This window comes from Papaver somniferum, chromosome 1, assembly GCF_003573695.1.
Source record: "Papaver somniferum cultivar HN1 chromosome 1, ASM357369v1, whole genome shotgun sequence".
Lineage (NCBI taxonomy): Eukaryota > Viridiplantae > Streptophyta > Magnoliopsida > Ranunculales > Papaveraceae > Papaver > Papaver somniferum.
This window is the reverse complement of record NC_039358.1, coordinates 29,150,722-29,177,475: the sequence shown is the minus strand read 5'-3', so window position 1 is coordinate 29,177,475 and position 26,754 is coordinate 29,150,722. Positions and strand designations below refer to the sequence as shown.

The 26,754-nt window shown below is 36.1% G+C and overlaps 1 protein-coding gene, 1 long non-coding RNA gene and 2 other non-coding genes across 14 annotated transcripts; 3 read left to right on the top strand and 1 right to left on the bottom strand.

The window, feature by feature from the left end:
* The first annotated feature begins 1,907 nt into the window (after positions 1-1,907).
* Positions 1,908-3,808, top strand: LOC113273412 (UBP1-associated protein 2B-like). The gene is made up of 2 exons (XM_026523161.1): positions 1,908-2,993; positions 3,557-3,808. Exons 1-2 carry the CDS (start codon positions 1,908-1,910, stop codon positions 3,806-3,808), a joined length of 1,338 nt encoding a protein of 445 aa, XP_026378946.1.
* Positions 3,809-18,462: 14,654 nt separating this feature from the next.
* On the top strand, positions 18,463-18,536 carry TRNAV-AAC. The gene has a single exon. It is a non-coding gene; the product is annotated as a tRNA-Val (tRNA).
* A 1,368-nt stretch (positions 18,537-19,904) lies between these two features.
* LOC113282052 lies at positions 19,905-22,697 on the bottom strand. 11 transcript variants are annotated; one of them, XR_003326523.1, is made up of 7 exons: positions 22,051-22,697; positions 21,692-21,737; positions 21,519-21,583; positions 21,347-21,432; positions 20,630-21,047; positions 20,301-20,505; positions 19,905-20,176 (listed from the first exon to the last, which is right to left on the bottom strand). It is a non-coding gene; the product is annotated as an uncharacterized LOC113282052 (long non-coding RNA). The 11 variants fall into 11 exon arrangements; XR_003326532.1 differs by having other exon boundaries at positions 21,519-21,599; positions 21,699-21,737; positions 22,185-22,697; XR_003326520.1 differs by having other exon boundaries at positions 21,699-21,737; positions 22,185-22,697.
* A 1,877-nt stretch (positions 22,698-24,574) lies between these two features.
* Positions 24,575-24,648, top strand: TRNAV-AAC. The gene has a single exon. It is a non-coding gene; the product is annotated as a tRNA-Val (tRNA).
* Positions 24,649-26,754: the final 2,106 nt, after the last annotated feature.

Sequence of the window (26,754 nt, the reverse complement as noted above, 5' to 3'; positions counted from 1 at the left end):
ACCTCTAAAGAGACTCAATCCCGAGCAGAGAAAAACAAATCTGGATCCTAGGAAGGGATACTAACACAATCAAACCTTTGCAAGAAAACTGAATCCAACACCTTGACAATAAAAGGAAAAAGGAAAAAAAAAATAACAATTGGTAATAGGAAACTTTGACTGTCGTGTGAGAAAAATTATAAAAGCATCCTCTAACTTATTTTTACCGGGATTTCATTTTTGCACACTTCATTAAGAACGATTTTTTGGGGACCATGGTTTTTTTGGGGACCATGGTCCTATTAGGCCACCTATACTATAGTTATAAAGGGTGTCCTAAAGCATTGAAATGACTAACCTACCCTTAACCTAATTTAATTTAAAACCAACCCAATAACTACCTATATATATATATAACCACCACCTCCTCCCACCACCGCCGATTACCACTACCACCACCTCCGATTATCACCACCACCAACCACCGATTACCACCACCGCCCACCACCGCCGATTACCACTACCACCACCTCTGATTATCACCACCACCAACCACTGATTACCACCACCACCTCCGATTACCACCACCACCAACCACCACCACCACTATATATATGTAGCTTAATTTAAAAAATTAACAAAGATATTCTCACAAACCCATTACTTGTCATTCGTTTTTGGTTGAAATGAGAAGTAATCATTAAAATGAGTTGAAAATGGAAGTTGCAGAGAGGTTTAATGGAGGGTTTTTTTTCGGAGAAAAGTTCGGTTATCAAGAATTAATTTTTTCTTAATCGAACTCAGAGTTCGGTTGATTCGCAAAAAAATACTTTTAACCGAACTCCTTGTATTAGAACAACACAAGTCCATAAGTTCGGTTCCTTTGCAAAATAAGGATATCATCGAACTTTAGTTTACGAAAATAATAAGAAGTCCACAAGTTCGGTTCGTTCGCAAAAATGTTAAGTTTTCTTTGTAACCGAACTCTACCTTTGAAACTTCGTAACCGAACTCTACCTAATTCGTCAAGAAATAAATTTCGTAATAACCGAACGTTTGCCTAATTGCATATATGCATATATAAGCCCAGTTCGGTTGATTCGCAAAATATGTTGAAGTTTGCGAACCAACCGAACTTCTAACACTAGGTTACTTTTAACCTGCAGTTCGGTTGGGAACTTGGTTGCGTTGAAGTTTGCGAACTAACCGAACACACAAGATGTACCCAAATAAATTGTTAAGTTCAAAGTTCGGTTACCTACTATTTTATCCTAGGTAACCGAACATTACATTGTACGACCAAAACCTCCATTAACGAGCGAGTTCGGTAACCTGCGTGTTTGGAAAACGTAACCGAACTACACTTTCAGATGTGTTCGGTTACATGTTCTTGACATATGGTAACCGAACTGGCCCAAATCTACATAAAGAATTTCATTTTTTTTTTGAAAGTTTGGAGCAATTCAACCAACATTATCTAAGTTTGAAGCCTACCTGGATACCCAAATACCCTTCCTCCGATTGTGGTTGGTAAAATCCATCGTTTTTCATGTTTTCCTTCTTCATCTTCTCTAACTTTACTCTCTCAATAATTCTACTTCTTTAAAAAGAAAACTATCTGATTTTTTAATCTCACTAATTATCTTTAACTTAATCATCTCACTAATCATTACACTAACTAATCATCACCCAAAATTAATCAGGAGGTTAATTTAGGTATTAGTATAAATATTTAGATAAGGGGTGACCTATATTTACTTCTAATGTCTTTACCCAAAATAAAACCATGGTCCTCCCAAAAAAATCATGGTCCCTAAAAAATCGTTCTTCATTAAACCCTAAAAATCTCAAAACACCAAAATCTATTCGTCTCCAAGTTTCCCCAATTTCCTCTCTCTGCGATTCCATAGCCCTAACTCTATTCCTCAATGGCGAAGAATGAAGAAGATTCAGAACCAGAAACGGATTCAGAAGAAGAAGACATTACAAAACTTCTTGAACCATTTACTAAACAACAATTAATTTCCATTATTCATTCAATCTCAACAAAAAACACAAAAATCTTTTCAGAAATTCAACAAATCGCAGATAAAAACCCATCTCATCTTAAAATTTTCATTCATGGACTCGCTCTAGAAACCACACCAGATAATCTCAAACAAATTTTTTCAAGTTACGGTGAAATTGAAGATTGTAATGTTGTTATTGATAACAAAGGGAAATTCCTCACATCAAGACGTTGTTATGGATTCATATTATACAAACACAGAAAATCTGTGACTAAAGCATTAAAAAAAACGATTAAAAATATTGGGAGTCGAATTACAGCTTGTAATTTAGCTTCTTCTGGACCTATACATATTCCTCAGTGGGCAATGCGAGAAGAAATTCTGCAGAGGAAGATCTTTGTAGGTAATGTTAACAATTCTCATTTTGAAATTACTGCTGAAAAATTGTATAGGTTTTTTTCTAAGTATGGGGAAATTGAGGAAGGTCCATTTGGATTTGATAAATACACTGGGGAACCTAAAGGCTATGCTTTGTTTATATATAAAACTGTTGATGGAGTAAGAAAGGCTTTGGAAGAACCTGTTAAGAACTTTAATGGACATCCACTATATTGCGAAATAGCTACTTGTTGTTATATGAATAAGCAGAAATTGGGTTCTTATGAGGAGCGAAAATCTGGTTCTGATTCTTTTTCCACTGAAAATTTTACTTCCAAGAGTGACTTGTATAATGCACCTAAGATGCCATCTGCTGGTAGGATTCCAAATGTGGGAGCTCTTGGAATGAGGAAGCAAAAATCTGGTACTAGTTCTGAAAATTTAACCTCGAAGAATGATGGGTATAATGCACCTAAGATGCCATGTGCTGGTAGGAAACCAAGAGTGGGAGATTTTGGAATACGGAATCGGGTTGGTGAAACACGACGTTATCAAGGTAATATTTCAGCCCAGATTGGACCTTCTGGACATGGTCATGTTATGAGACCTGCATTGGTGCGGACAAGAGTATGTGTAGCTTGTGTTGGTTATTGTCTTGAAAAACTCATGTTGTTCATCCTGTTTTTTGTGGTTATATTGTTTCTTCTGTCTATAATTTTCTGATCATATCTTTGTTAATCGGTGTTTACGTTTTTTGGAATGTGGTTATTCGTGTTTCGTTAAAGAATTTGGAATTTGAGTCATGGGAAATTAGAGGTTATGAACATTTTCAACCACATTGTTCCTTTGATGAATGCACTCCTGTTTTCGATTTTATCCTTCTGATGGATGTTTTTGTTTTCGATACTTTCCTTCTTCTGCTTTCTTTGACGTCTTTAATGCTTTTTTTTGCCACTGAACTACACTAATTATGTTCCTCTAGTAGATTTTTTTGAGACATTAAGAAGTGACAATCACTTTGCTCATATTTGGCTTGTTACTTTTGTTAGTGTTTATCTCTGCTGCATTCCTGGAAAATGACTTTTCTTGTTTCCTCTGTGCACACGTTATTTTTTTGGAAAACACCAATTTGCTATTTTCCCAGTGGCACAACTAATTGCTATGAATTCGATTCCTTCCGCTTGGTTCAGTTTGTTCTCTTTTCCTTGCACTTCATCCTGCCAGCATTTTCTGGGGTAACTGTCGTAATATATGGTCCAGTCCTCTACTTGTTCTCTGTTACATTTGAACCTACGTTTAAACTTCGTAGTACAGAATGCATAGGTTCCGTACTCTCCATCAGTGATGCAGTAAGAAGCTTGAAGGTCAATATCAAGTTGGATGGTCTTGGACTCTTGGAGGTATCATTCACTTGCGCATTGAGGAGAATCCTCATTAACTAAGGTAAGGTAAGTATTACTTGTAATTTCTCTAGTATAACTTTCTTAGAGCATCCTAAACTAATTACAGTTGTACTCTTGAATGTATTAAACACTACATACATTACAATCTTATTGTAGTTGCAGGAAATTCTACAACACACCCCTTGTATTATCATGACTATAATTTCTAGATCTAAACTTATTTGATATGAAAATAAAGATAATGATAATGAAAATAGAAAATAATACACAAGATTTACGTGGTTCGATCAATTTGATCTACATCCACGGGGTTAGGTTTCACTATGATCATTGAATTACATATGAATTACATTGAGACTCCATTAATGAGTATTTGGAGCTCTCTCCCTCTCTCTGGTTTTTGGGTAAGAATAAGAAGATAATAATAATACAAGTTATTTTTCTCTCTCCTACCTTTCTATTTATATAGGATGTTACCTAGTGGATGACAGCTCATATACAGCTAAGATTTCCCCTAATTTCGGATCTGGCTTGCGATGATATCACAAGCTTACAAATGTTAATTTCGCAGATCTTCTAATCTTCGCAGAATTATTACATTTTTCTTATGTTTAAGCTAATATCACCTATTGTGTCGTTTCTCAAAGTGCTCTGCGACATTTTTGTAATGCGTTGTTAAGAATTTCGCGAGTGTATCGTTGTCGCGAAATTCTGATCCTACATCTTGCCTCTTTTTTCTTGAATATTGCTTGAAGAGCAATCTTTAGGAAAAAATCCATTGTTGTAGTTGTTGGAGAGAGATTCGTGTTGTTGGAGTAGTCTTTGATCTTTGTTGATGAAGGAACGAGCGAAAGTACTTTGTTGGAGTAGTCTTTGATCTTTGATCTTTGTTACTGGACTTGAAAAGTACGTACTTGCCTCTATTCTTTTGTGAAGTTCCGGAGTGTTGAGAAGTAAATAAGAATTATCATCTCTTGAAGTATGCGAAGTATGAAGTATCCTTGAAGAAGTATAAGAAGTACTCAATCCTCGAAATATATAAGAAGTATGAAGTATCCTTTGAGAAGTATAAGAAGTATTCAATCCTTGAAATATAAGAAGTATCCGTCCTTGAATGAGAATAATAAGTATTGCCTCTATTCATGCGAAATTATTACTCCATTTTTAGTGATTCTTGCCGAAAAGATAAAAAACATAAAATGTTTTCTTGGTAATCCATAGTTGCCTCTGTTCTTTATCTATGAGGGTATAATCCTTGAGAAAATGTTGAATGAGTGAATTATTTCTTCATTTTAATCTTGCCTCTGTCTCATGTTTTGTGCTCATGCGATAGTATAATCTCTTCAAGTTGCTTATAATTGTGCGAAATAATTGAGCGAGATAATCACATCATTCGAAATAATCACATTCTGCGAAATTCTGACACATTCTACGAAATTTCGAATCATTCTGCGAAGTTCTGAATAATCTTGCGAAATTCTGAATAATCCTGTGAAATTCTGAGTGATCCTGAATAATTTTGCTAAATTCTGCGATATTATTGCGAAGTTCTGCAATATTATTCCGTACAGTTTTGTAAAGTACTTGTGCGAATATAATGCTTATGTGATGATTATGTTATGAAATGTGTATGCGATGTTTATGCTATGAAATGCTTATGCAATGCTTTTATGATGCGGGTATGATGCTTGTATGATGAGAATGCTTATCTATTGCAATGTATAACTAATGTTTGTGTTACTTAGCTTATTTTGCACGCTAAAATTGATGTAGCTTTAAATTGCTTCCCTTCTCCATTTCTCTGGTTTTTTCTTTAGTGTATGCATTCCTCTTCCTCACAAGTTCTTACTCATGTTTCATCTTTCCTTTTTCCTGCATTATTAGTATCTCATAACAGTATGATCATAGTATCAAGTCTGCGGCATTTTCACTGACTCAGTTTCATTTCCATATACATATTCGCAAGCTTGTTTGCTTACATATAATCATTCTCGCAAGCTTACTTGCTTACTCATTTTCTTATGTGGTCTTATTTTGCCATCCTAGTTAAAGGTCTTATTTTGACACCTCTTGTCATTGCGACAAAATCGCAATACGTCTTTGCACTTTCATGCAAAAACCCATTGATCTTGCCTTAACTTTTTCTTTTGTATTATTGCCTGTTCAGGATTGTTGCGACAATATGAAAGCCCTAAATATTCTTGCAAAAATAAAGCCCCATGACATTGCCGTCTTGCGACAAAATCGCAGGACGTCTTCGCACTTTCATGTAATACCCATTGATCTCGTCTTATCTTTTTCTCTAGTATTATTGCCTCTTCAGGATTGTCGAACAAATATGACAAGTCTTAATACCCTTGCGAGTAAAAAGCCTCATGACATTTGCATCTTAAGACACTTATCAGCTCCCTAATGGAGGGTGCCGCCCTTATCTCCCACTGGTTGCCCCTTCAAGGAGGCGTACTTCTACCATACAAGGTTACCTCCTCCCATCCGGTCTTAACAACAACCAATTGTTTTCGCAGCCTCTTGTCCCTTTTACCTATAGGGCTTATGGTTACGAGACTGCACCCTAAGTGGGGTTTTCTTCGGGCCGAGTGCAGTATAAGCCAATACTTATCAAGAATGGCAAGGTACGCCCCTGGCACTCTTGACTTAACCGTGTACCTCGGCGCCTTGATCAGATTTTGCACTCCTTTGGAGAGTCCTTATTACCTTAGTCGCCCAACATAAGTCATAAGCTTAAACTGAGAATCCAAGGTGCGTCTCCCGGATGAGATTTATTGACCCCAAATCTCCATGACTCAGGTTCCGGTGGCGGTGTAGCCTTTCCCTGAGCCATGCAACAGGTACCCCCTTATATGACGTACTTTAGGTCTTACATTTTCCTCTTGCGAAATTGTATTCGCGAACTAGGGTGTACTCCATAAAGGTTCGCCCCTTTCCCTTTTTGTTTCTGCGAAATGTTTTCGTTTCTTTATTCTCTCATTCATCTTTTCGTTTCTGTTATCTCTTTCATTCATTCTTTCATTCCTGTCATCTCTTTCATTCATTCTTTCATTCTCATAATATCATATCATTTGAATCAAAGTAAATATTCAAGAGAAATTCCAATACATGGTAACTCTGAAATATTTGTAGTTGTGAAATCTTTGTAATTCTGCGATTCTATCGCGTTTTATAAATCAAATCAAAAATCTTTTTATTCACTGCAAAAGAAATATTTTAGAGAAACATATAAATTGAATTTTCTCAGTTTTCTGTAATTTTGAAATCTCGAAATCTCTGTAATTTTGAAGTCTTTGTAATCTTGAAATCTTAGTTATCTTTATAATCTTTGAAATCTTGAAATCTTTTTAATCGTGCGACTGAATCGCTTTTTGTAAATCAAATAGAAAATCTTTTATTTTCTGTAAAAGCAAAATGTTCAAGGAAAGTGGTACTTAGCTTTTATGTGATTCGCTGTTATTGTCAATCTCGCGCGAAAAATACGTTGCATGAAGTATAAATGTCGCTTAGAAAAAATAGATGCGAGAGGCAAGAATTGAACCCGCGGCCTGCAAGTTGCATATCCTCACACCATACCAACTGTGCTAAGCCTCTCTTGCGAAATAATCAGAGTTCTTGCGAAGTAATCAAATTCCAACTGTGTGAGTGGCAATTCTGTATAAATTTTGCGTAACAAAAATAATCATGTGAGAAGCAAGAATTGATCTCGCGACCTGCTGATTGCATTCATGCCTCCTGACCAACCGTGCAAGCTTCTTCTTTGCTAAATATCTCTGCGAAATTATCATCAACTCTCTTCTGTGTGAAATAATCAAAAAATATATGTGCGAAAAAATACGCATGTGTTGGGACTTGATCACACGACCATGAACTCATTAACTTCGCAGATGACCAATTGTGCTGCCTCTTGTTTGCGAAATAATGAAACAATATTGCGAAATTATCATTTTTTCGCTCTCTGTAAAAAAGAAGAAAACTATGTTCGCAGGCGAATTCGAACTTGGGACCACGAACGTACATACTGCTCTCTGGACCAATTGTACAAGAACCTCTCTGCGAAATTAACGCATAACTTTTTTCCTTATTCTTTTATTCCCCCATGAAAATGAGAAGAAAATGAAAAATATGTGTCTTTGCGAATTCGAAATTGTGACCTATTTGTTGTTTGCTCAGCCTTGAACCATCTGTGCGAATTTCTGTTTATGATAGAAATTGCAGCATCTGCCTCTTATCTTTTCTTCGTCCTTCCTTAACTTCTTTCACATTTGCCTTCTTCTCCTGAACATGAAAATCTTCCACTGAAACTTTCATTTTTTTCCTTAAATTTCACCACAACAACTAATTTTTTCTCTCACTCTTTTCATGTATTTGAATTGTTGATGATGTTTACTCCCTGAAAGTGAGATTTCTTCCATAAAATTTCCATTTTTGAACCTAAACTTTGTAGATGTAGGATCAGAATCTCGTAACGATAATGTCTCAGCGAAATTATCAACTACACAACACAACAGCATCGCAGAACAATTTCAGAAATGATACGATAAACGACGTCAGCTAGAATCACGAGAAAGATGTGATAGTTCTGCGAAAATTAGAAAGCTTGCGAAATTAACATTTGTAAGGCTGCGAGAATGTCGCAAACTATACCCGAAGATAAAGGACAGATTAGCTGTCATCCACTATGCATTTCCCTATAAATAGTCGTTCAAGTTGTAAAGAAAAGGAAAGAGATCTTTTTGAGTGAGAAACAAGTTAATAGGAGAGATAAAGTATAGAGTAGAGGTCATTCTTGATTCCTTTATCTTTTCTTGTAAGAACATTCAAAGATTGATCAATAAAATTAAGAGTGTAAACCTAAAAATGAGTTGAGTAATAATGAAATCATATGAGGGGTGTAGTGTAGGATTTCCTGCAACTACATAATGGCGCTAGAAACAGGAAATTTGAAGATTATTCTAGAAAAAGCTGAAAATTAATATTGAGATTTGTGAAGATTTAGAATGATTGATTAAGAATTTTCCATAATTTCTTGCAATATTTTTAACATTGAAGAAATGGCTAGAAGAATAAATACATCTGAACAACCGACTACTGTTAGAAGAAGCGACAGAATTGCTGGGAGAGAAAGAAGTGAAATGGGAGAATCTACTAGAATGAGAAGTAATAGAAAAAATAAAATTCAACCACCAATTTAACAAACACTAGTTTAAGGGAGGAATACAGATTATGATAGGGTGAGTATACACACTTGGCAATCAAATTCAGCAGAAGAAGTAGAAGAAGAGCAACAAAACAGACACCATAGACAGGAAGAGAGAAATCAAGAAGCAGATGAAGTAATAATTCATGGAGATGAGGAAATTGGAGCGTTAGAAACGTTGAGACGAAGAATACATGAATAAAGAAGAGCTGAGGCAGAAGAACGTGCAAATCTAACAAGGCAAAATCACGAATTAAGGATGGAGAATATAAGACTACAGAATAGAAGATCGAGAAGTATTACAAAATCATATTCAAGATCGACTAGAAGAGAATAAGGTGAAACTCACCCACAATCAATGCTGGAAACAATATTCAAGAAGAAATATCAAATCCTAATGAAGAATATCGCGAAAATAGAGAAAGAGCTGATGATTGTTACGTTACACAAAATGAAACTTTTGATGATGGGCAAAATGGTGGAAATCAAGAGAACGAACAACGTCAGGGACGAAATGACCAATATGGTGAAGGAAATCGAGAGGAAGGAAGAAGAATTTTACATAAAAGAGAAACTCAAAGAAATCAACAGACAATTGAAGAAGAAATTGAAAGACATTATGCTGAACAAGCACGTTTAATCTGCGAACGTGAAAGATTGTGAACAGAAATGGAAGAAGAAGAGCTTCAGGAGACAATTCTCCAGAACAATCACGACAATCGAGAAAGAAGGCGTACACAAAACCGGAATAACGGTAATCTCAATGAGGAGTATGATAGAGTACAGAGGATGGTTGAAAGACAGCGAATGGAATTGATATTAAATGAACAAAATCATGGAGGGGAATATGAAAGGCATCATCATATGCGAATTCAAAATAGAGATGAGGAAGAGAATCACAGAAGAAGACGAAATGAGGATAATGAAGAAGAAATGCAAAATTTCGCGAGAGAAGATAGACATGAACGCAGAAGAAAAGAGGCGAAATTAAAAATACCAATGGATCAAGATTCAGGTGTAAATAAACAAATCTTGAAATAATTAGAAGAAATGAGAGGAATGCTAAATAATAGAGGAGAAGTAGGCAGAAGACAATTGGATGAAGCAATAGAAGAAGTTGCGAAAACTCCATTTACAAGGGAAGTACAATTTGAAGGAATACCACCGAAATGCAATTTGCCCGCATTAACCAGCATTTTTGATGGAACAACTTGTGCAATTCAACACATTAAAGCCTATGTGAGGTGCATGTTACAATGGGAAAATCATGATGTCGTATTGTGCAAATATTTCGCATCCAGCTTAACATGAGAGGCGTTAAAATGGTTTTAAGGTCTACCAAAGAACACAATAACATCCTTCAATCATTTGCAGACTACATTCTTAGGGGAATATATAAGTAATAATTCTTCGCGACCTGGTATAGAAGATGTGTTTGGATTAAAACAGAGGATTGACGAAAGTTTGAAACAACTGACTAAAAGATGGAGAACTATGTGTAGCGAAATGGCTGGCCGTGTAGATGAGAGATATCTTATATTATCATTTATCAATGCTATGTTTGCAACAAACCTATTGTATGTCCAAATTTTCAGAGTCAAGAATACGATCACAATGATCGAATTGCGAGAACTTCAAGAAAAATGCATTGCTCTAGAGGAAAGGAAAAATGAAATGGAATCATATCCAATTGTGAACACCAACTCACAAACAACGAATGCAAGTTTATTACCCAAGCTAATAAATACAATAGTGAATACTTCGCAAGTACAACAAGAGAAGGTGACGGGTAACAGTCAACAGAAACTAGTGGTTATTGGAAGCCGACATCAAGAGGAGTATGAAAGAGAAAGAAATTTCTACAATCGTGGTGGAAATAACAAGATTCAAAGACTCAATCAACCACAAGAAACTTATGGAGGTCAAAGACAAAACTATAATAGAGGACAAGGAGGTCACAAGGTAGTATGGGAAAAAATCAAGATGCAACATCTAAATGCAAGTGTGGAGAAAATATGGGAAGCTATAATTTTGATGGAGAATATACAAACACCATGGAACATGGGAACGGAACCACCTCCAAACCACATAAGCCATGAATTTTGTTCTTATCATCATTTTCATGGACATACAACAAATGATTGCAGAAATGTAAAATGAATTGTTTTGAGAATGATAGATCAAGGAATACTAAACCACTTTTTGGCAGGGCATCCACAATCTCAACCACTGCCACCACCACCAGAGCATCACAAAGTGAACACGATGAAAAAGAAGGAAACATTCTTCATAGAAGTTGGTGCAAAAGCAAAAAATCTATTCTGTCACTCTATCGTACATTCATATAAGACAATTGAAGATTTTCATGATAATGTTTTGAGTAGAGTGTTCGCAAGAGATAACGATGGAAGAGAAATTATGAATATTGCGAAAATCTCGCCACTAGAGGAATGGCAGAAACAGATTATTTCTTTTACCGCAGAAGAGATTCCCGAAGGAGAAGAGGTGCATGAAAATCCATTGGTGGTAAAATTAGAAATTAATCCAAAACCGAAAGAAGATGAGGATGATGAAGCTGAAGATTCATGGGCAATTAATAGAATTCTAATCGATACTGGAAGGTCTGTGAACATCTTATTTTATCATACTTATAAAACTATGGGAGGAAGAGATGATGATCTTATACCATCAACATATAGGATATATGGTTTTAATGGTACTGCTAACAAGCCTAAAGGGGAGGTTACTATGCGAATTCCATTGAAGGGAATATCTTCTGAAATCTTATTATGTGTCGTTGATGTAGAATCACCCTACAATCCGTTAATTGGTCGACCTTGGATACATGGGATTCTAGGTGTAGCTTCAAATTTCCACCAGTGCATCAAATTCCCTCACCCCAGTGGTGTAGGAATCATAAAGGGAGATTGGGTTGAAGGAAAGAGGTGTTACGAAACTGAGATAGAATCTTGCGAAGGAAGAGCAAACAAGAAGGAAAATTGGCGACACAAAATCAAAGATACACAGAGAAGTGAGAGGTTGATGGTGGATGCAATTTAAAGAAAAGGAGAAGAGATGTTGCGAAACAAATGCTAGCTCAGAATAAAAATGATGAACATACCACTACCAAGGAAGCAGTAGCAGAAAATAATAAAGAAGCAGAGGATGGCAAAGGTAATAAAAACAAGAAATATATGAATGATTAAGTTGTTGCGACACTCTCGCAATAAGTAAAATTCTCAAAAATACATTTGATTGAATGACAAAATTGAGATTGCGAAATCCAAATACAATATGGTGATGTGCGAGACTCTCGCAGAGATAATGAATTTTACAGAAAATAATCAGAGAAAAATGACAAAAGAGAAAGAGGCGAACCTTTATGGCGTACACCCTAGTTCGCGAATATAATTTCGCAAGAGGCAAATGTAAGACCTAAAGTACGTCATATAAGGGGGTACATGTTGCATGGCTCAGGGAAAGGCTACACTGCCACCGGAACCTGAGTCATGGAGATTTGGGGTCAATAAAGCCCATCCGGGAGTGACACCTTGGATTCTCAGCTTAAGCATATGACTTAGGTTGGGCGACTAAGGTAATAAGGACTCTCCCAAGGAGTGAAGATATGATCAAGGCGCCGAGGTACACAGTTGAGTCAAGAGTTCCAGGGACGTTTGAAGCGTACTTTTCCATTCTTGACAAGTCTTGGCTTATACTGCACTCGACCTGAAGAAAACCCCACTTAGGGTGCAGTCTCGTAACCATAAGCCCTATAGGTAAAAGGGATAAGAGGCTGCGAAAACAACTGGATGGGAGGATCTAACCTTGTATGGTAGAAGTACGCCTCCTTGAAGGGGAAATCAGGAGGGAGATAAGGGCGGCACCCTCCATTAGGGAGCTGATAAGTGTCTTAAGACGCAAATGTCATGAGGTTTTTTATTCGCAAGGGTATTAAGACTTTTCATATTTGTGCAACAATCCTGAAGAGGCAATAATACAAAAGAAAAAGATAAGACGAGATCAATGGGTTTTCGCATGAAAGTGCGAAGACGTCCTGCGATTTCGTCGCAAGACGACAATGTCATGGGGCTTTATTTTCGCAAGAATATTTAGACATATCATATTGTCGCAACATTCCTGAAGAGGCCATAATACAAAAGAAAAAGTTAAGGCAAGATCAATGGGTTTTTGCATGATAGTGCAAGGACGTCCTGCGATTTTGTCACAATGACAAGAGGTGGCATAATAAGACCTTTAATTAGGAAGGCAAAATAAGACCACACAGGAATGAGATTTTGAAAAGAATCAAAATTCACTTCGCATAAGATAGCGAAATTATATATAATTAACTGCGAAATTGAGGCATAAAATAAGAAAAAAATTATAAAATCTCTCATTTGGATACATATAACAGAGGCAAGTATGGGAATGTATGAAATTAGAAAATGTTATTTGTCTCCATATGATAGATTTACTCAAAGATTCAAAAATTAATGATTATATTGATTAACTGTATTGCAAGGAAGAATTGTTTTAATGAATGCAGGTCAAAATGAAAGAAACACAAATATACAGAAAGAAGGAATAAATGTACAAGTATTACAAAGAATCAAAGAAAGAAATGAAGACTACTTCTTAGTTGATCCTTCATTATCTTCATCAGACTTGTTCCCTTATTCGTCTGCGTCAGAATCTTCATCACCATCAGAACCTTCATCACCATCAGATTCTTCTTCATCAGCTTCGCTATCAGAGATAATCAAACTGGAAGTATTCTGTGGGATTTCTTCCAAGAGACAAGGATAATCAGAATGTGGGATATTATGATCGTCACAAACCATTTGGATAGTTTGATTGCGAAAATGCATAACATCATTCTTAAAATTCGCAACAGTGATCTTGATTTGATTCTTTAATCTTGAATACTTGTCGTTGCGAGAACAAAGATTCTTTGCGAGTTCCTCCTTTTCATCTTCGAGTTCCTCAATCTTTTCACGATATCTACTTTCAGAATCTGCGAGCAAAAGACAATCAATTATTAACTTGATGAAAATTCATAAGAAGCAAAAGATTAGTAAAGAATAGCAGTTAGTAACCTTCTCTGTCAGAAATCATATCTCTAATCAAGGATGTATGCTCAACTTGGAGACTAACATTTACACCGAAATCTTTTCTGGCATCATCTAAGATTTTCGCAGCCCAAACAAATTCATCCTCATTACTTATAAGAAGACGAGAACGAATTTGATATTCCCTTTCGCAGAGTTCGATGTTCTTGCGGTTAGCTCCATCTCGTTCAAGTTGAACTTCAAGAAGAGTCTCTTGGAATTTCGCCAAAGCCTTAGCACCTTGATCAGAGATGCGATCCTTATCATATATGAGACCGCTAATTTTGGTTCTTAACTCATTGGTTTTCTCTTTAGAATCAAGAAGGAGACGCTTAAATCGGTTGGCTAAGCCTAAACTAGATCTATGGTTAATTTCTAAGAGGCGAAATTTAGATCTAAGCTCATTTAGAGAAAGAGATGAAATTATATCATTTGAGAAGCTATTTTAAGGAATTGTTAAGACGCTCAAGAAGGGTATTATTATCTAAGGCATTAGGAAATGAACGAAGAAGGGTAGCTTCATCAGAAAAACCATAAATGTCTGCAAAAAGGATCATTTAAATAAGATAAAACAACAGGATAAATGAATGAAGGGAAAAGAGATACCGTAAAGATGATTATTAGCTTGCTGAAGAATAGAGATTTTGTTCTTATACGAAGAAGAATCAATTTCTAGTTTTTTATTTTTCTCGCGAAGACCTTTAACTTCAGCTTCCAATTCTTCATTCTTTATGCGAAATTGAAGATTCTTCTTTTCAAGATTTTCGCGTCTCCTCTCTAGATCCGAGGCAACAGCGAAAGATGCTTTTCCAGCCTGCGAGAAAATATAAAAAATATTAATATAGAAAGAAATTTTGAGTTGTGACAATGAAGAAATAAAAGGATAAAAATATACCAGACTATTGAGGGAATGCAAGAAGTCGGGAGTCACTGATCTAGAAATTCCACGAAGAGAACTATGATCATCCAGCAAAGGGACATCGCAAAGTGTAGCGAGAGCCTTGCATGTGTTGGCTAATTGGATATCTCCCATTCCTTGCAGAGAATCAGAAAAGAGGCCAGAGAGCTTAGCCATAGAAGATTCAGGTGGAAAATCTTCACTTGCGACAAGATCAGCATTGTCCTCATCATCCTTGTCACTTTCGGAATTTTCTTGAGGAGGAATATTTGAAGGAGAATAAGAACGGACTTTCCTTTTCTTTGAAGGAGGAGCAGTTGATTTTTCTCTGCGAAGAGCACCTTTACCTTTATCACCAGTCTTCGCAACATCAGCAGGCTCTTCCATTTCAGCAATAATCTTCACACACAGATAGAAATAAGAAATGGAAGCAACAGTATACAGTTTAAAATCATAAGGAAAAATTTCTTACCTCATATGTGTATGAACGAAGAGCTAACAGAGTACTAGCTTTCTCAGTCCTGTTATAACTAGCTTTCAGTTTTTGGATCTGCAGAATGTCGCAAGAGTTAGCGAACAAAATAATAAAGACAAATAAAGAAATGTAAAGTGAACTAAATGGGAAGAAACATACCTCTTTCTCCTTCTCTGGCCAAGACTAAACCCAAGGTTGATAAACAGCGAGATTCGCAGGAAGAACATTTGACCCAGCAATGTAAGGTCCTTTTAGCATTAAAGGAAAAACACACCATTTATCATCTTTGGATTGGCGAGGAGTTGTGTTTTTACCAGAGTTCCAGTCAATATCTTGCATGAGAATTTTAGCTTCATCAATGTTAAATTTCCTTTTTAAGCGAATACCCCAGCGAGTATTCTCTTTTTTCATGTAGATAAGTTCATAGTTCTCAAAGAAACTCGCTACTGTGTATTTCTCAGCAATTATCTCCAGGTCTGCGAATTTAGGATCCCTAAGTTCTTTGGAGTACATAGATCCTTTACCAGCACCACGGTTAGCCAACTCTAGCATCAAACAGATGCAATCCCCACTCAGTTGGAAGATAGCTCGCGAAAATCCTGGGTGAGCGAGAATTTCATAGAATAAAGGAAGATCTGGGTCATAAAGAGGAATAGGAGACCTGCGAGAATCTGACCTAGAGAAATTATGATGGATTGATCATCACAGTACTGATCAGATAAAATTTTGACAAAAAGAATTGATTTGGCATTTTCACCAGGAATGGTAGAGAGTGTGAAACCTTTATCAGCAAGATCTTTTTGGACATCTTTTAATTTCTTCTCATGTCTATGACCACTTGGAGCCATATTTGAATATAGAGTATGGGAATGAATAAAAAGTAAGAATATTGAAGGGGGAAAAATTACAGAAGCAGAACTTGCAGAAGAATAACAGAGTTGCAGAGATGAGAGAATAAAAAGAGAAGAGAAAGTAAAAAGAAAGTGGAAAGAAGAGTAAGAAGGAGATTTTTTTTACTCGAAGAAATAAACATCATTAAGACGAAAAGATGTGAGCGGTTGAAAAGCAGCGGTTACAGAAGACGTGTCAAGAAACAGATGGAAGAAAGAATACGTGTGATAAATGCAAAATATGAAGAGATGAATAGCTGCGGCATTTATCACATCATTCTCTACTTTGCAGAGAAGATATGAGAAGAGGCAAGATGTAGGATCAGAATCTCGCAACGATAATGTCTCAGCGAAATTATCAACTACACAACACAACAACGTCGCAGAACAATTTCAGAAATGATACGATAAACGACGTCATCTAGAATCACGAGAAAGATGTGATAGTTCTGCGAAAATTAGAAAGCTTGCGAAATTAACATTTGTAAGGTTGCGAGAATGTCGCAAACCATACCCGAAAATAAAGGACAGATTAGCTGTCATCCACTATGTATTTCCCTATAAATACTCGTTCAAGTTGTAAAGAAAAGGAGAGAGATCTTTTTGAGTGAGAAACAAGTAAATAGGAAAGAGAAAGTCTAGAGAATAGGTCATTCTTGATTCCTTTATCTTTTCTTGTAAGAACATTCAAAGATTGATCAATAAAATTAAGAGTGTAAACCTAAAAATGAGTTGAGTAATAATCAAATCATATGAGGGGTGTAGTGTAGGATTTCCTGCAACTACAGTAGATCTAGAAAAATATGAACAATAGCTAATCTTCATGGAAATTTCTTGAACCAACAAGCTACAGGAGGGATAAATCCTTTACTCCTCCCTGTTTCTAGCGCCAAAATGTAGTTGCAGGAAATCCTACAACACACCCCTTGTATTATCATGACTATAATTTCTAGAGCTAAACATATTTGATATGAAAATAAAAATAAAGATAATGAAAATAGAAAATAAGACACAAGATTTACGTGGTTCGATCAATTTGATCTATATCCACGGGGTTAGGTTTCACTATGATCATTGAATTACATATGAATTACATTGAGACTCCATTAATGAGTATTTGGAGCTCTCTCCCTCTCTTTGGTTTTTGGGTAAGAATAAGAAGATAATAGTAATACAAGTTACTTTTCTCTCTCCTACATTTCTCTTTATATAGGATGCTACCTAGTGGATGACAGCTCATATACAGCTAAGATTTCCCCTAATTTCGGATCTGGCTTGCGATGATATCGCAATCTTACAAATGTTAATTTCGCAGATCTTCTAATCTTCGCAAAGTTATTACATTTTTCTTATGTTTAAGCTAATATCACCTATTGTGTCGTTTCTGAAAGTGCTCTGCGACATTTTTGTAATGCGTTGTTAAGAATTTCGCGAGCGGATCGTTGTCGCGAAATTCTGATTCTACACTTATATTGCTTGTCAAAAATTTGCACTCCTATGGTCAACGTCTTATCTTTTTCTGTGAGATACTAGAAGACTGAATATATTCTTCCATATTGACACCATATTTTCGAAGTTGTTGCTCTGTTGGAGTTAATGCCATCTTTAGACTTTAGATAAAAATGAGTTTCTCCAACCAAACACAGAAACAAGAAAAACAAAAGTCAGCTCGGTGAAATTGTTGACTCAGCACAAGTGAGTTGGATCACGGTTCAGTTGGTCGAACCAAACACAACCGATTCCATATATGACTCATCCAATCTTCAAGGTAAGATTTCAATGTAATATGGTGGGGGGTTTCAGGAGGGCTTCAATTAGAAAAGGAAATTGAGTCGGCATAATAATATTGCAAAAGATGTTAAAAACATAATACATGGCTTTGAATAAACAAAAGTAATATACTACTTTGATCAGCTGGAGTGTCTTGAAAACCATAACCCTTTTGATATGTATTGACTAGTAATGATTTTTATTCCTGGTATCCAAACGTGTTATAAGTTAGACTTCTGACGTTTTTGTTCCGAAAATCGAAAAATGACCTTTTAGGTACATGCTAATACTTTGCATTGAAGTTAAAGTGATTATTGATCCATGCCAAACGGTTGTCATCAAAGGTTTCTTGGTGTAGTTGGTTTTCACGTCAGTCTAACACACTGAAGATCTCCGGTTCAAACCTGGGCGAAGCCATTTAATTCTTTTTTTTCATACTTTCAGTTCAAACCTGGCGAAGCCATTGAATATTGTTTTTTCCATAATTTTTTTTTTTAACATGCTAGTACGCTACAAAATAACAGTTTGGTTGTTTACAGTGGGTTTGCTCTCCGTATCTATGGTCTCCTTTTCTTTATCGAGGGAGACCAACAAAGCCATATAAAAATGCTCCTGTTAGGAGGAGAAAGGGGTATCCCGTTGAAACACAATATTTTTATTTACACCAAACAAAAATGATTTCTCCTCCACTAGTAAATAAATGGCAGTTATCTTCAATGGTAACATGAATCATGTGACTAGTGTTTTGAAGTACACTCTTCACCAATACAAAGTGTGCATTTTTAGCACAATCTTAAAAGGTTTCACGATAAAAGTGTAAACATGCATCAACACATGTGCTGCATGAAATGATTATACACCAGGTTATGCTGCTACTACTCTATCATATAATTGTGCTATAGAGTCTTTATTTGGATCGATTCGTTGGTGATTTTCTAATTATGGATGCTAGATTTGGTTTATTTAAATTATTAGAAACAACATAGGGAGTTGGAGAAAACTAAAAAATAATTGTGCAATGGCATCCGGTATATTTGGATTTTCTCTGATTGGCTTTTTCGTTCCTCTTTATGTGTTAATGCTAGTGTTAGCAAGGGAATTACTTCGGTGAAGGGGTGTCCTTCCACCTCAATGTATAACTTCGGTACGTTGTCTAAGGATATTGGTAATTCTGAAGTTGTCAATTACTTATCTTCAACCTTTCGCCTTCCTTCACCCAAACCATACTTAGCAAATAAGAAAGATGGGTAGTTTCATTATGGAGCATACTTTCATCTCAACAAACAAGTTGACGAGTTCATGACACATCATGAGTGCAGAAAGAAGCTTTGCATGCAATATTCTTGGTGGAGGAATTTGGAAGCAGAGACTACTATTCCGCGCCCTCATAGGTTTTTTTCTTGGATAAAAGTAGTGATTTTTATTAATAACTAAAGGTATTCAAGTTCAGTATGTCCATTCACACTAGTGGGAAAAAGCCGTTTTAAGATAGTCAGAAAGTGTCGTATAAGCCAGTTGTAAGACACTTTTGAACTGTAGCTGAAAGTGCCGTAGATTCAGTGTCTTTTTCTGGAACGACACTCTCACATTGACGCTGAATAAATTGAGTTTACGATACTTTTGAACTGTCACTATACACGATAGCTGAGTGGTGTTGTAGAGTTAATTTTATATTATAAAAAAAATAGAAATTCAGCTGAATTCCAAAACTGAATCAGGTGAAAACAGTGTTTCTGACTGGGCTGAAATAAATCTGACTGAAACTCAAATTACTCAAATGACCATTCAAATAAAATCATCATATTAGTTGCACAATTCATAACTTAATTCAGTTGACACTTTGGTAGAAAAAAAAAAGTAGTCAAATCTTGAACTCATCCACACAAGTCATTGAGAGAACAACAAAAAATTCACTCCTTGAAACTGGATTAGAAGAAGTAAGTGGACTCGCAGAAGGGTGTGTACACCTGCAACAGTAATGAGCAAGGGAGCCGGCCAGCTACTTGTCGACGGAGATCGGCTGCTACTTCCAACATTGAGTCTGGGCATATAGTTACCTAAAATAAAACCACTTAACTAGTAAGACTCACAAAACAAAAACAAAACACCTTGTATATGTCTAATTTAATAAGGAATGACAAAATATTGATATATTAGCTCAACAGTTTCAAAAGTGCTTACAAAACAGCAAGTGCCTGCATCAGACTAACACCAAATTGAGCTTTCCCGACGAGTCTGTTTCCTTGTATAGAAAGCATGGAGCGCAAGACTCATCTCAGTTGCGCAATATAGATTTAACATTTTCTTGGAATGAGATCCAGCTGCAACTCATGCAATGGTTTCCCTAGACGAAGATCTGCTACCACCTTGTATTTACAATTGGCAGCTATTTAGACACAAAAATAAGAATGTTAAAATTCTATGATGCAAGTGACCCTATAAAATGATAAACAAGACCGTATTACACAAATTATGAGCATGTATGAATTAGTTAGATAGATGTCAATCACCTTAGCTTAGGTATTTGGAAATGCAGATGTCCTTAGGGTCTCTTGGGTTTCATCTAGATTTCCGCTTGGGCACACTCAAGATGAGAGCAGTCTGATCCCAAGTAGCAGCTACAACAGTTATCCGGTAAACATTATCCCACCATCTACGAGTACCATCACTTGAATACAGAAAATCAAGCTCCACAACCTTAAAAAAAACCACATAGAAATATGGCATGAGTAATAGAAGCTTACTACATCTTGCATTAATGAAAACTTGGAAAGAAGTGCAAGGTGACATGTGTAAAGAAATAAATGAACAATTAAGGAATGACTACACAGCATCATGAATTCAAGAGAATGAAAAGGTTATCTCCTGCCCATATCCACCATAGAGTGCGTCTCCAAGACATTCCCAGCCAATAGTTTCACTCCCAAACTACAAAAATAAACCAACCAAAACCCCATTCAGTTAAAACATTTTAAATCTAGTCCTAGCCTTCTAATCAAAGTCAGGTAGGTCTGTCGGCAGCACAATCAGAAGATGAAGTAGTACCAGTAACAAAGGAAAATGAACCGAGACATACAACACGCAAAGACTGCATACACTTCTATGTGGTTCTGCAGCCCACCGCGTGAGTGCACTCTTTGTGTGTTGTATAAAATTTTCCAAATGACAATGTACAATCAACTTCAAGCATAGAGTTTGAGTACCAATGAGAATTAAAATATACATACCTTGTTGGATACATAAGGTCACCATTCATAACATCCTTCGATACTGATTTTCTGAATATCCACGATCCAACAGTTTAACTCTTGAACTACAGAAACAAATTAACCAGAGCCCCATTTACAGTCCATACATTTCCATATATACAAAATAGAGTAATGGAGTTAGAGAATATACCCATGAATCTTATTGTTGATGCAGCCTTCAAGAGCTTCTCCCAGACCATCCCAAGCTCTATTCATCTACACACAATCAGTTCTCACCAAACATCAAACAAAGAGTTAATTTAGTATTCTGAAGCAATTGAAATTGTATGAGAAGGAATGTGGTAATAAACTGATCATTCACACATCTTACTATTTTCTTGAGCAAGATGCCAGTTCTGCCACCGCAATTCTGCATAGACAAAAGTCAGAAAGAAATTCATCTGTAAGATGAGACTATTTAATATCCTGGTACCATATCAATATCAATCTAACTGACTCAACCAGAAATTTATGGTCCAACAACTACATACAAGCTTATTCATCCAAAATCACAATTTAGCATACTCAAAGTGTGAATCAACCAGTCTATTTTTCTTTCATTCTTCAAGAGAAAAGATTCTTGTTTGGATAAATGTAGAAGAAACAAACACATACATACATGTTAATCCTAAGAATAAGTTAGCAAATAAACATCACACAATTTAATACTTAAAGAAAACTACCTAATTAAGATAGGAGGCTGAAGTTCAAACTCCACCACCATTATGCCATAAGTTAGGGTTTCCAAATGAAATAAATCCAGAATAAAAAAACCCTAAACCAATTTCGGATCGTACTCTAATAAAGCTTAGATTACATGGTACAAAGAGAGTCTAGAAGAAAAACCCCATTCGCTAATTGAAACTTGAACAGAACCTATTCGCTAATCTAGCAAAATACTCCATTGATTTCTTCTTTAATCTGCAAAATCTAAGTAAATGATAATAAAAATTAGTAAAAATTTCAGAAATTTGAACAGACCCTACATTCAGAATTAGATTAATCAATCCTAAATAGAAAAAAGTAAGTAATTCGACCATATATCATTATCATCATCTTTAAATGTCTCTGCATCTTCTAGAGTATGAGATGAAGGCCTGATTTGAATTTCAGGAGCAAAGAAACTAGATCTAGGGTAACGAAGAAGGGTTTGCTTTTGATTTATGATGATACATGAGTTTTGATTTTGAGATAGGGTCAGGATGGATGTTTAATTGTTGAGAATCAAGGCTCATCTGATACAGTTGAGTAATATTCCGTGACTTTGGTAGTGATGAAAGAGTTGTGAGATAGGATTATGGAGTCTGCACTCTGGAGACGAAAAGGAAAGAGAAAGAAAGAAAGAAGAGAAGTAAAAGATAAGGTCGATAAGTGAGGTGAGAGATAAAGCGGTGTAGGTGAGAGAAGTGCGGGAACCAGAGCCGTTAGATCAATGATATTTCTTATCCCTAGAAAGCCAAGAAAAATCTGTGATAGAAACAATACTTTGATAGCGTCGTTGTGTAAGTCAACTAAAGTCATAGAACAACGACATCTTGACTTTAGTCAGCGACACGTCCGCACATTCTGTGCTGTTTCATGGTGTCTCAGATGGCCTCTTTTCCACTAGTGTCAAAACAGACTGAATCCAAGGAGTGTAATCACAATACTCCTCAACAAAGAGCTTATCCCTCCTAACTCTCTTGGAGAAAATATAAGCAATACTATTACCATAAGCTTCGAAAAAAAAGAAACTTTGCAGGAACTAAAAGAAACAAACAGAGTTTTGATATCTCTAATTATTTTGTTATTCTCCCATCTGACACTAACATTGTCAGACTTGATAGACTGCACACTACTTCAACGTCTGAGATTAGATGTATTTCGAGATATTTATGCCCTTAATCCAACTCGACGCCTCTAATACAGCCATGCATTCTCCAGCTTCCGTATCCATTATTCCATCTGCATGGGTTCCTTTGACTCCTTCATGAGTACCTGTAGGAGAACATAGCACCATGCCAGTGCATGAGTAACTTTGTCAATCGGTGTTACTTTTTCGGAACGTGGTTATTCGTGTTGCTTTAAAGAATTGGGAATTTGAGACATGGGAAATTAGAGGTTATGAACATTTTCAAACACATTGTTCCTTTGATGAATGCACTCCTGTTTTGGGTTTTATCCTTCTTATGGATGTGTTTGTTTTCGAATACTTTCCTTCTTCTACGTTTTTTTGACGTCTTTAATTAATGCCTTTTTTTTTGCCACTGAACTATACACCAATTATGCTCCTCTAGTAGAGCTTTTTGGAGACATAAGAAGTGACATTGGCTTTGCTCATATCTTGCTTATTACTTTAGAGTGAATGTCCTTCTTACTAATGTATACAAACATTTTGTTTTAACGGAACCAAACCCAACCAAATATCCTTTTGTTCTCCGCATATGATACGACTCATCACCCGATTTTCAGGGTAAGATTTCAATCTAGAATTGATCGAAGTTCTTGCAATTTTTTCCTATTTCAAGAACAAAACACGTAGGTCATAGAATACATATCATGGTCGGCCGTTTCAGGAGGGCTTGAATTGGAACAGAAAATTGAGCCGTCAAATAAATATCGCAAAAGATGTTAAAAACATACATCGCTTTGAATATAAAAAGTACGTATAAATACTGTGATCAGCTGAGGTGTCTTGATAAAACCATAATCCACTCTGTGGTGCAATTTGTATTGACTAGTGATGACAAAATTGAACTTGGCATTCGCAGTCGAGTCCCCTCTCTTCCTAACTAAAGCATATAAAAAACAGCCATCTCCCTATAGGGTTGCTTCAAAAAAAAAAAAAAATCTCCCTATAGGGTCCCTGTTTGGATACAAAAAGAAGAAGCCAATTCTAGAAGCCCAAAGCAAAAAAATATTTTGTTTCACGAAAAGTGGACTCTCTTGTTTGTAGATGTCTATTTCAAACTACATGCCCAAACTAGTTTCCCGCTTTTTTGTTTCAAAGTCCTAAGTTGGCATCCAAATAGGCTAAAATTGATCCATGCCATGTGACAAAATCATAAATGATTGTTTTCTGTGAGGCGTTATGATTTACTGAGTAGAGCTTTCTGTGAGGCGTTATGATCTTTGGGTCTGGTACGATATTGTTTGTTGGTCCGGTTGGCACATCTCAAAGTAAACAAATATATTTAATAAATTCATCCCAAATTTGTTGTCACCAAAGGTTTCGTGGTGTAGTTGGTTATCACGTCAGTCTAACACACTGAAGGTCTCCAGTTCAAACCTGGGCGAAGCCATAAACATTTTTAGATAATTTTTGGGTTGGCTGTCTGGCTATACCTTGTAGTCTGTAGACCTTTTATAATTTGGGATGTTTCATTCGCCTTCGCTGATAATGTAAATTTGCACTCCATATCTTTTATCTTTTCCTATGAGATAGAGTTTTTGTTATGTTTGATCAGCTAATGCCATCTTTAGATAAACACAGTTGTGTTTGATGCAACGTTGCTTGCGTGCTGACAAGGCCCTCAACCACAGCCAATAGATTTCCAAAATGGACAACCTATTAGAGTGAATATCATGATAGATTTAGGCTATGCCATGTCTAGAATCTAGATTAAAACCTTCAAAATAAATTACCGGACTATTAGCTACAAATATTAAACCCCAACTTATGGGAATAGTCATATTCCCCATCTTGAAATGCAGGTCTCCAAAGAGGCTAGTGCCTGGTGCATTAATGTGAATGCGAACACATGCAACAGACCAGCGGCTTGATTTTTTTTTTACTTATTTCACACGCTCAACCGATATGTTATACTTCTATATCTCACAATTGCTCGATCATATTGAGTCGAGCTTCAGTTTGTTGTTTCAAAGTTCGAACAACACTTACTCCCGCAAATCATTTGCCAAATCCATGCAGATACAAGATCTTAGAGGATATGAGCACCCCCAGGTCTTTGTTCTTCCCTGTAATTTTTGATTGATGCCTAATAAGGTGCCTAAAACGTTAGCAGGCAGAAGCATTCTGTTGCTTTTTTTTCTTTACACCAAATAAGCGTCTTTTTGTTTGAGGCTTTCATAAACAAATGGCAGTAATCTTCAATCATAACACGAATCACATGAAAGGGTGTCACGATAAAAGGGTGTGCTCATCAGCTCATGAAATGAGCATCGCCACGCTAAGCCGCTACTACTCTATCATATAAAGTATGTTATATAAAAGGCTTTATTTGGATTGAATATTGATGCTACATTTGATTTATGTAGAACATGGGGAGTTGGAGAAAACTAAAAACACAAGTATCATTAAGCAACGACAGACTCAACTCTATGCTAGGCAAAACATTTAACCCACAATAACATCAACAGGTCTAACCGAATTGCTGTCAACGGTTTGCTAGTGAATTAGTAATGACTTTCACAGTTTTCTTACCGGTTAAATTATGAAGATAGCTGTTGCTTAAGGTCTTGAGCTATTTTGTTCGTTTGAATATATCTTTATGCGACTTTTGCGAATCAAACATGAAATATAATAAATATATTAATATCAACTCAATTTCAGAAAAAGGTCGAGTTGATTTAACAAATATTTAAATTCTAAAATTTAAATAGGAGTAGTATCCTTCCATGTATATTCGAAGGATCCTTACTAACAATTCTCACTTTTAACATTTTTATTTTAGACCGAAGACTTTTGATGTGCATAATGATCATATAAGAGCAGTTCCCTTGAAATGAACAAACTCCAAGTTTGTTCATTTCGCTCCCGCTATGGAATGAACAACATGAAAACTGAATGTTCAAATCAATATATTTGTGTGATTTGAACATTGTGATGGACCACCCAGCGCGCGCTTGATGATAGGTCGGACGATCGTGCCACAGACGCAGAGTTGGAAGGAAGATCGCTGGAGTTGGAAAGAAGAAATCCCCTCACATATTCTCTCTCCAAAACCTGGTTATTTTAATTAGGGTTTATTTTTTTATTATTTATTTTATTAGTTAAATAATCTGTGGGACCAAACTCTTATTAGTTTATATAAATAAAATCATTAGTGGGACCCAACTCTTATTAGTTTATGCTAATAAAATCACTAGTGGGACCCTAAAATATCCGATTTGTTCATTTTGCTTTGTTTCCCGTAGTGGAGAATGCAGATTGTTCATCCACGTGACTCAACAAATTTTTATTTTTGTTCATTGCCATAGGAACTGCCATAAGGTACTAGATTATGAACAATAGCATAACTAAGTGGGCTTTATTTGGCATGGAACTGAAAAATTAAAATGACACAAGCCCATATTTATAAGCAAAGCAAAGCAACGGAGAGTGGGAGCTTTTGGAAGAGAAATTGGGTTAATTGTCCAAATATATTTAAAACATGGTTTTAATGGAC

Coding starts and splice junctions, on each gene's coding strand:
- LOC113273412 (XM_026523161.1), top strand. CDS start 1,908: ATGGCGAAGAATGAAGAAGATTCAGAACCAGAAACGGATTCAGAAGAA. Junction 2,994..3,556: donor CTGCATTGGTGCGGACAAGA/GTATGTGTAGCT, acceptor CGCTTGGTTCAG/TTTGTTCTCTTTTCCTTGCA.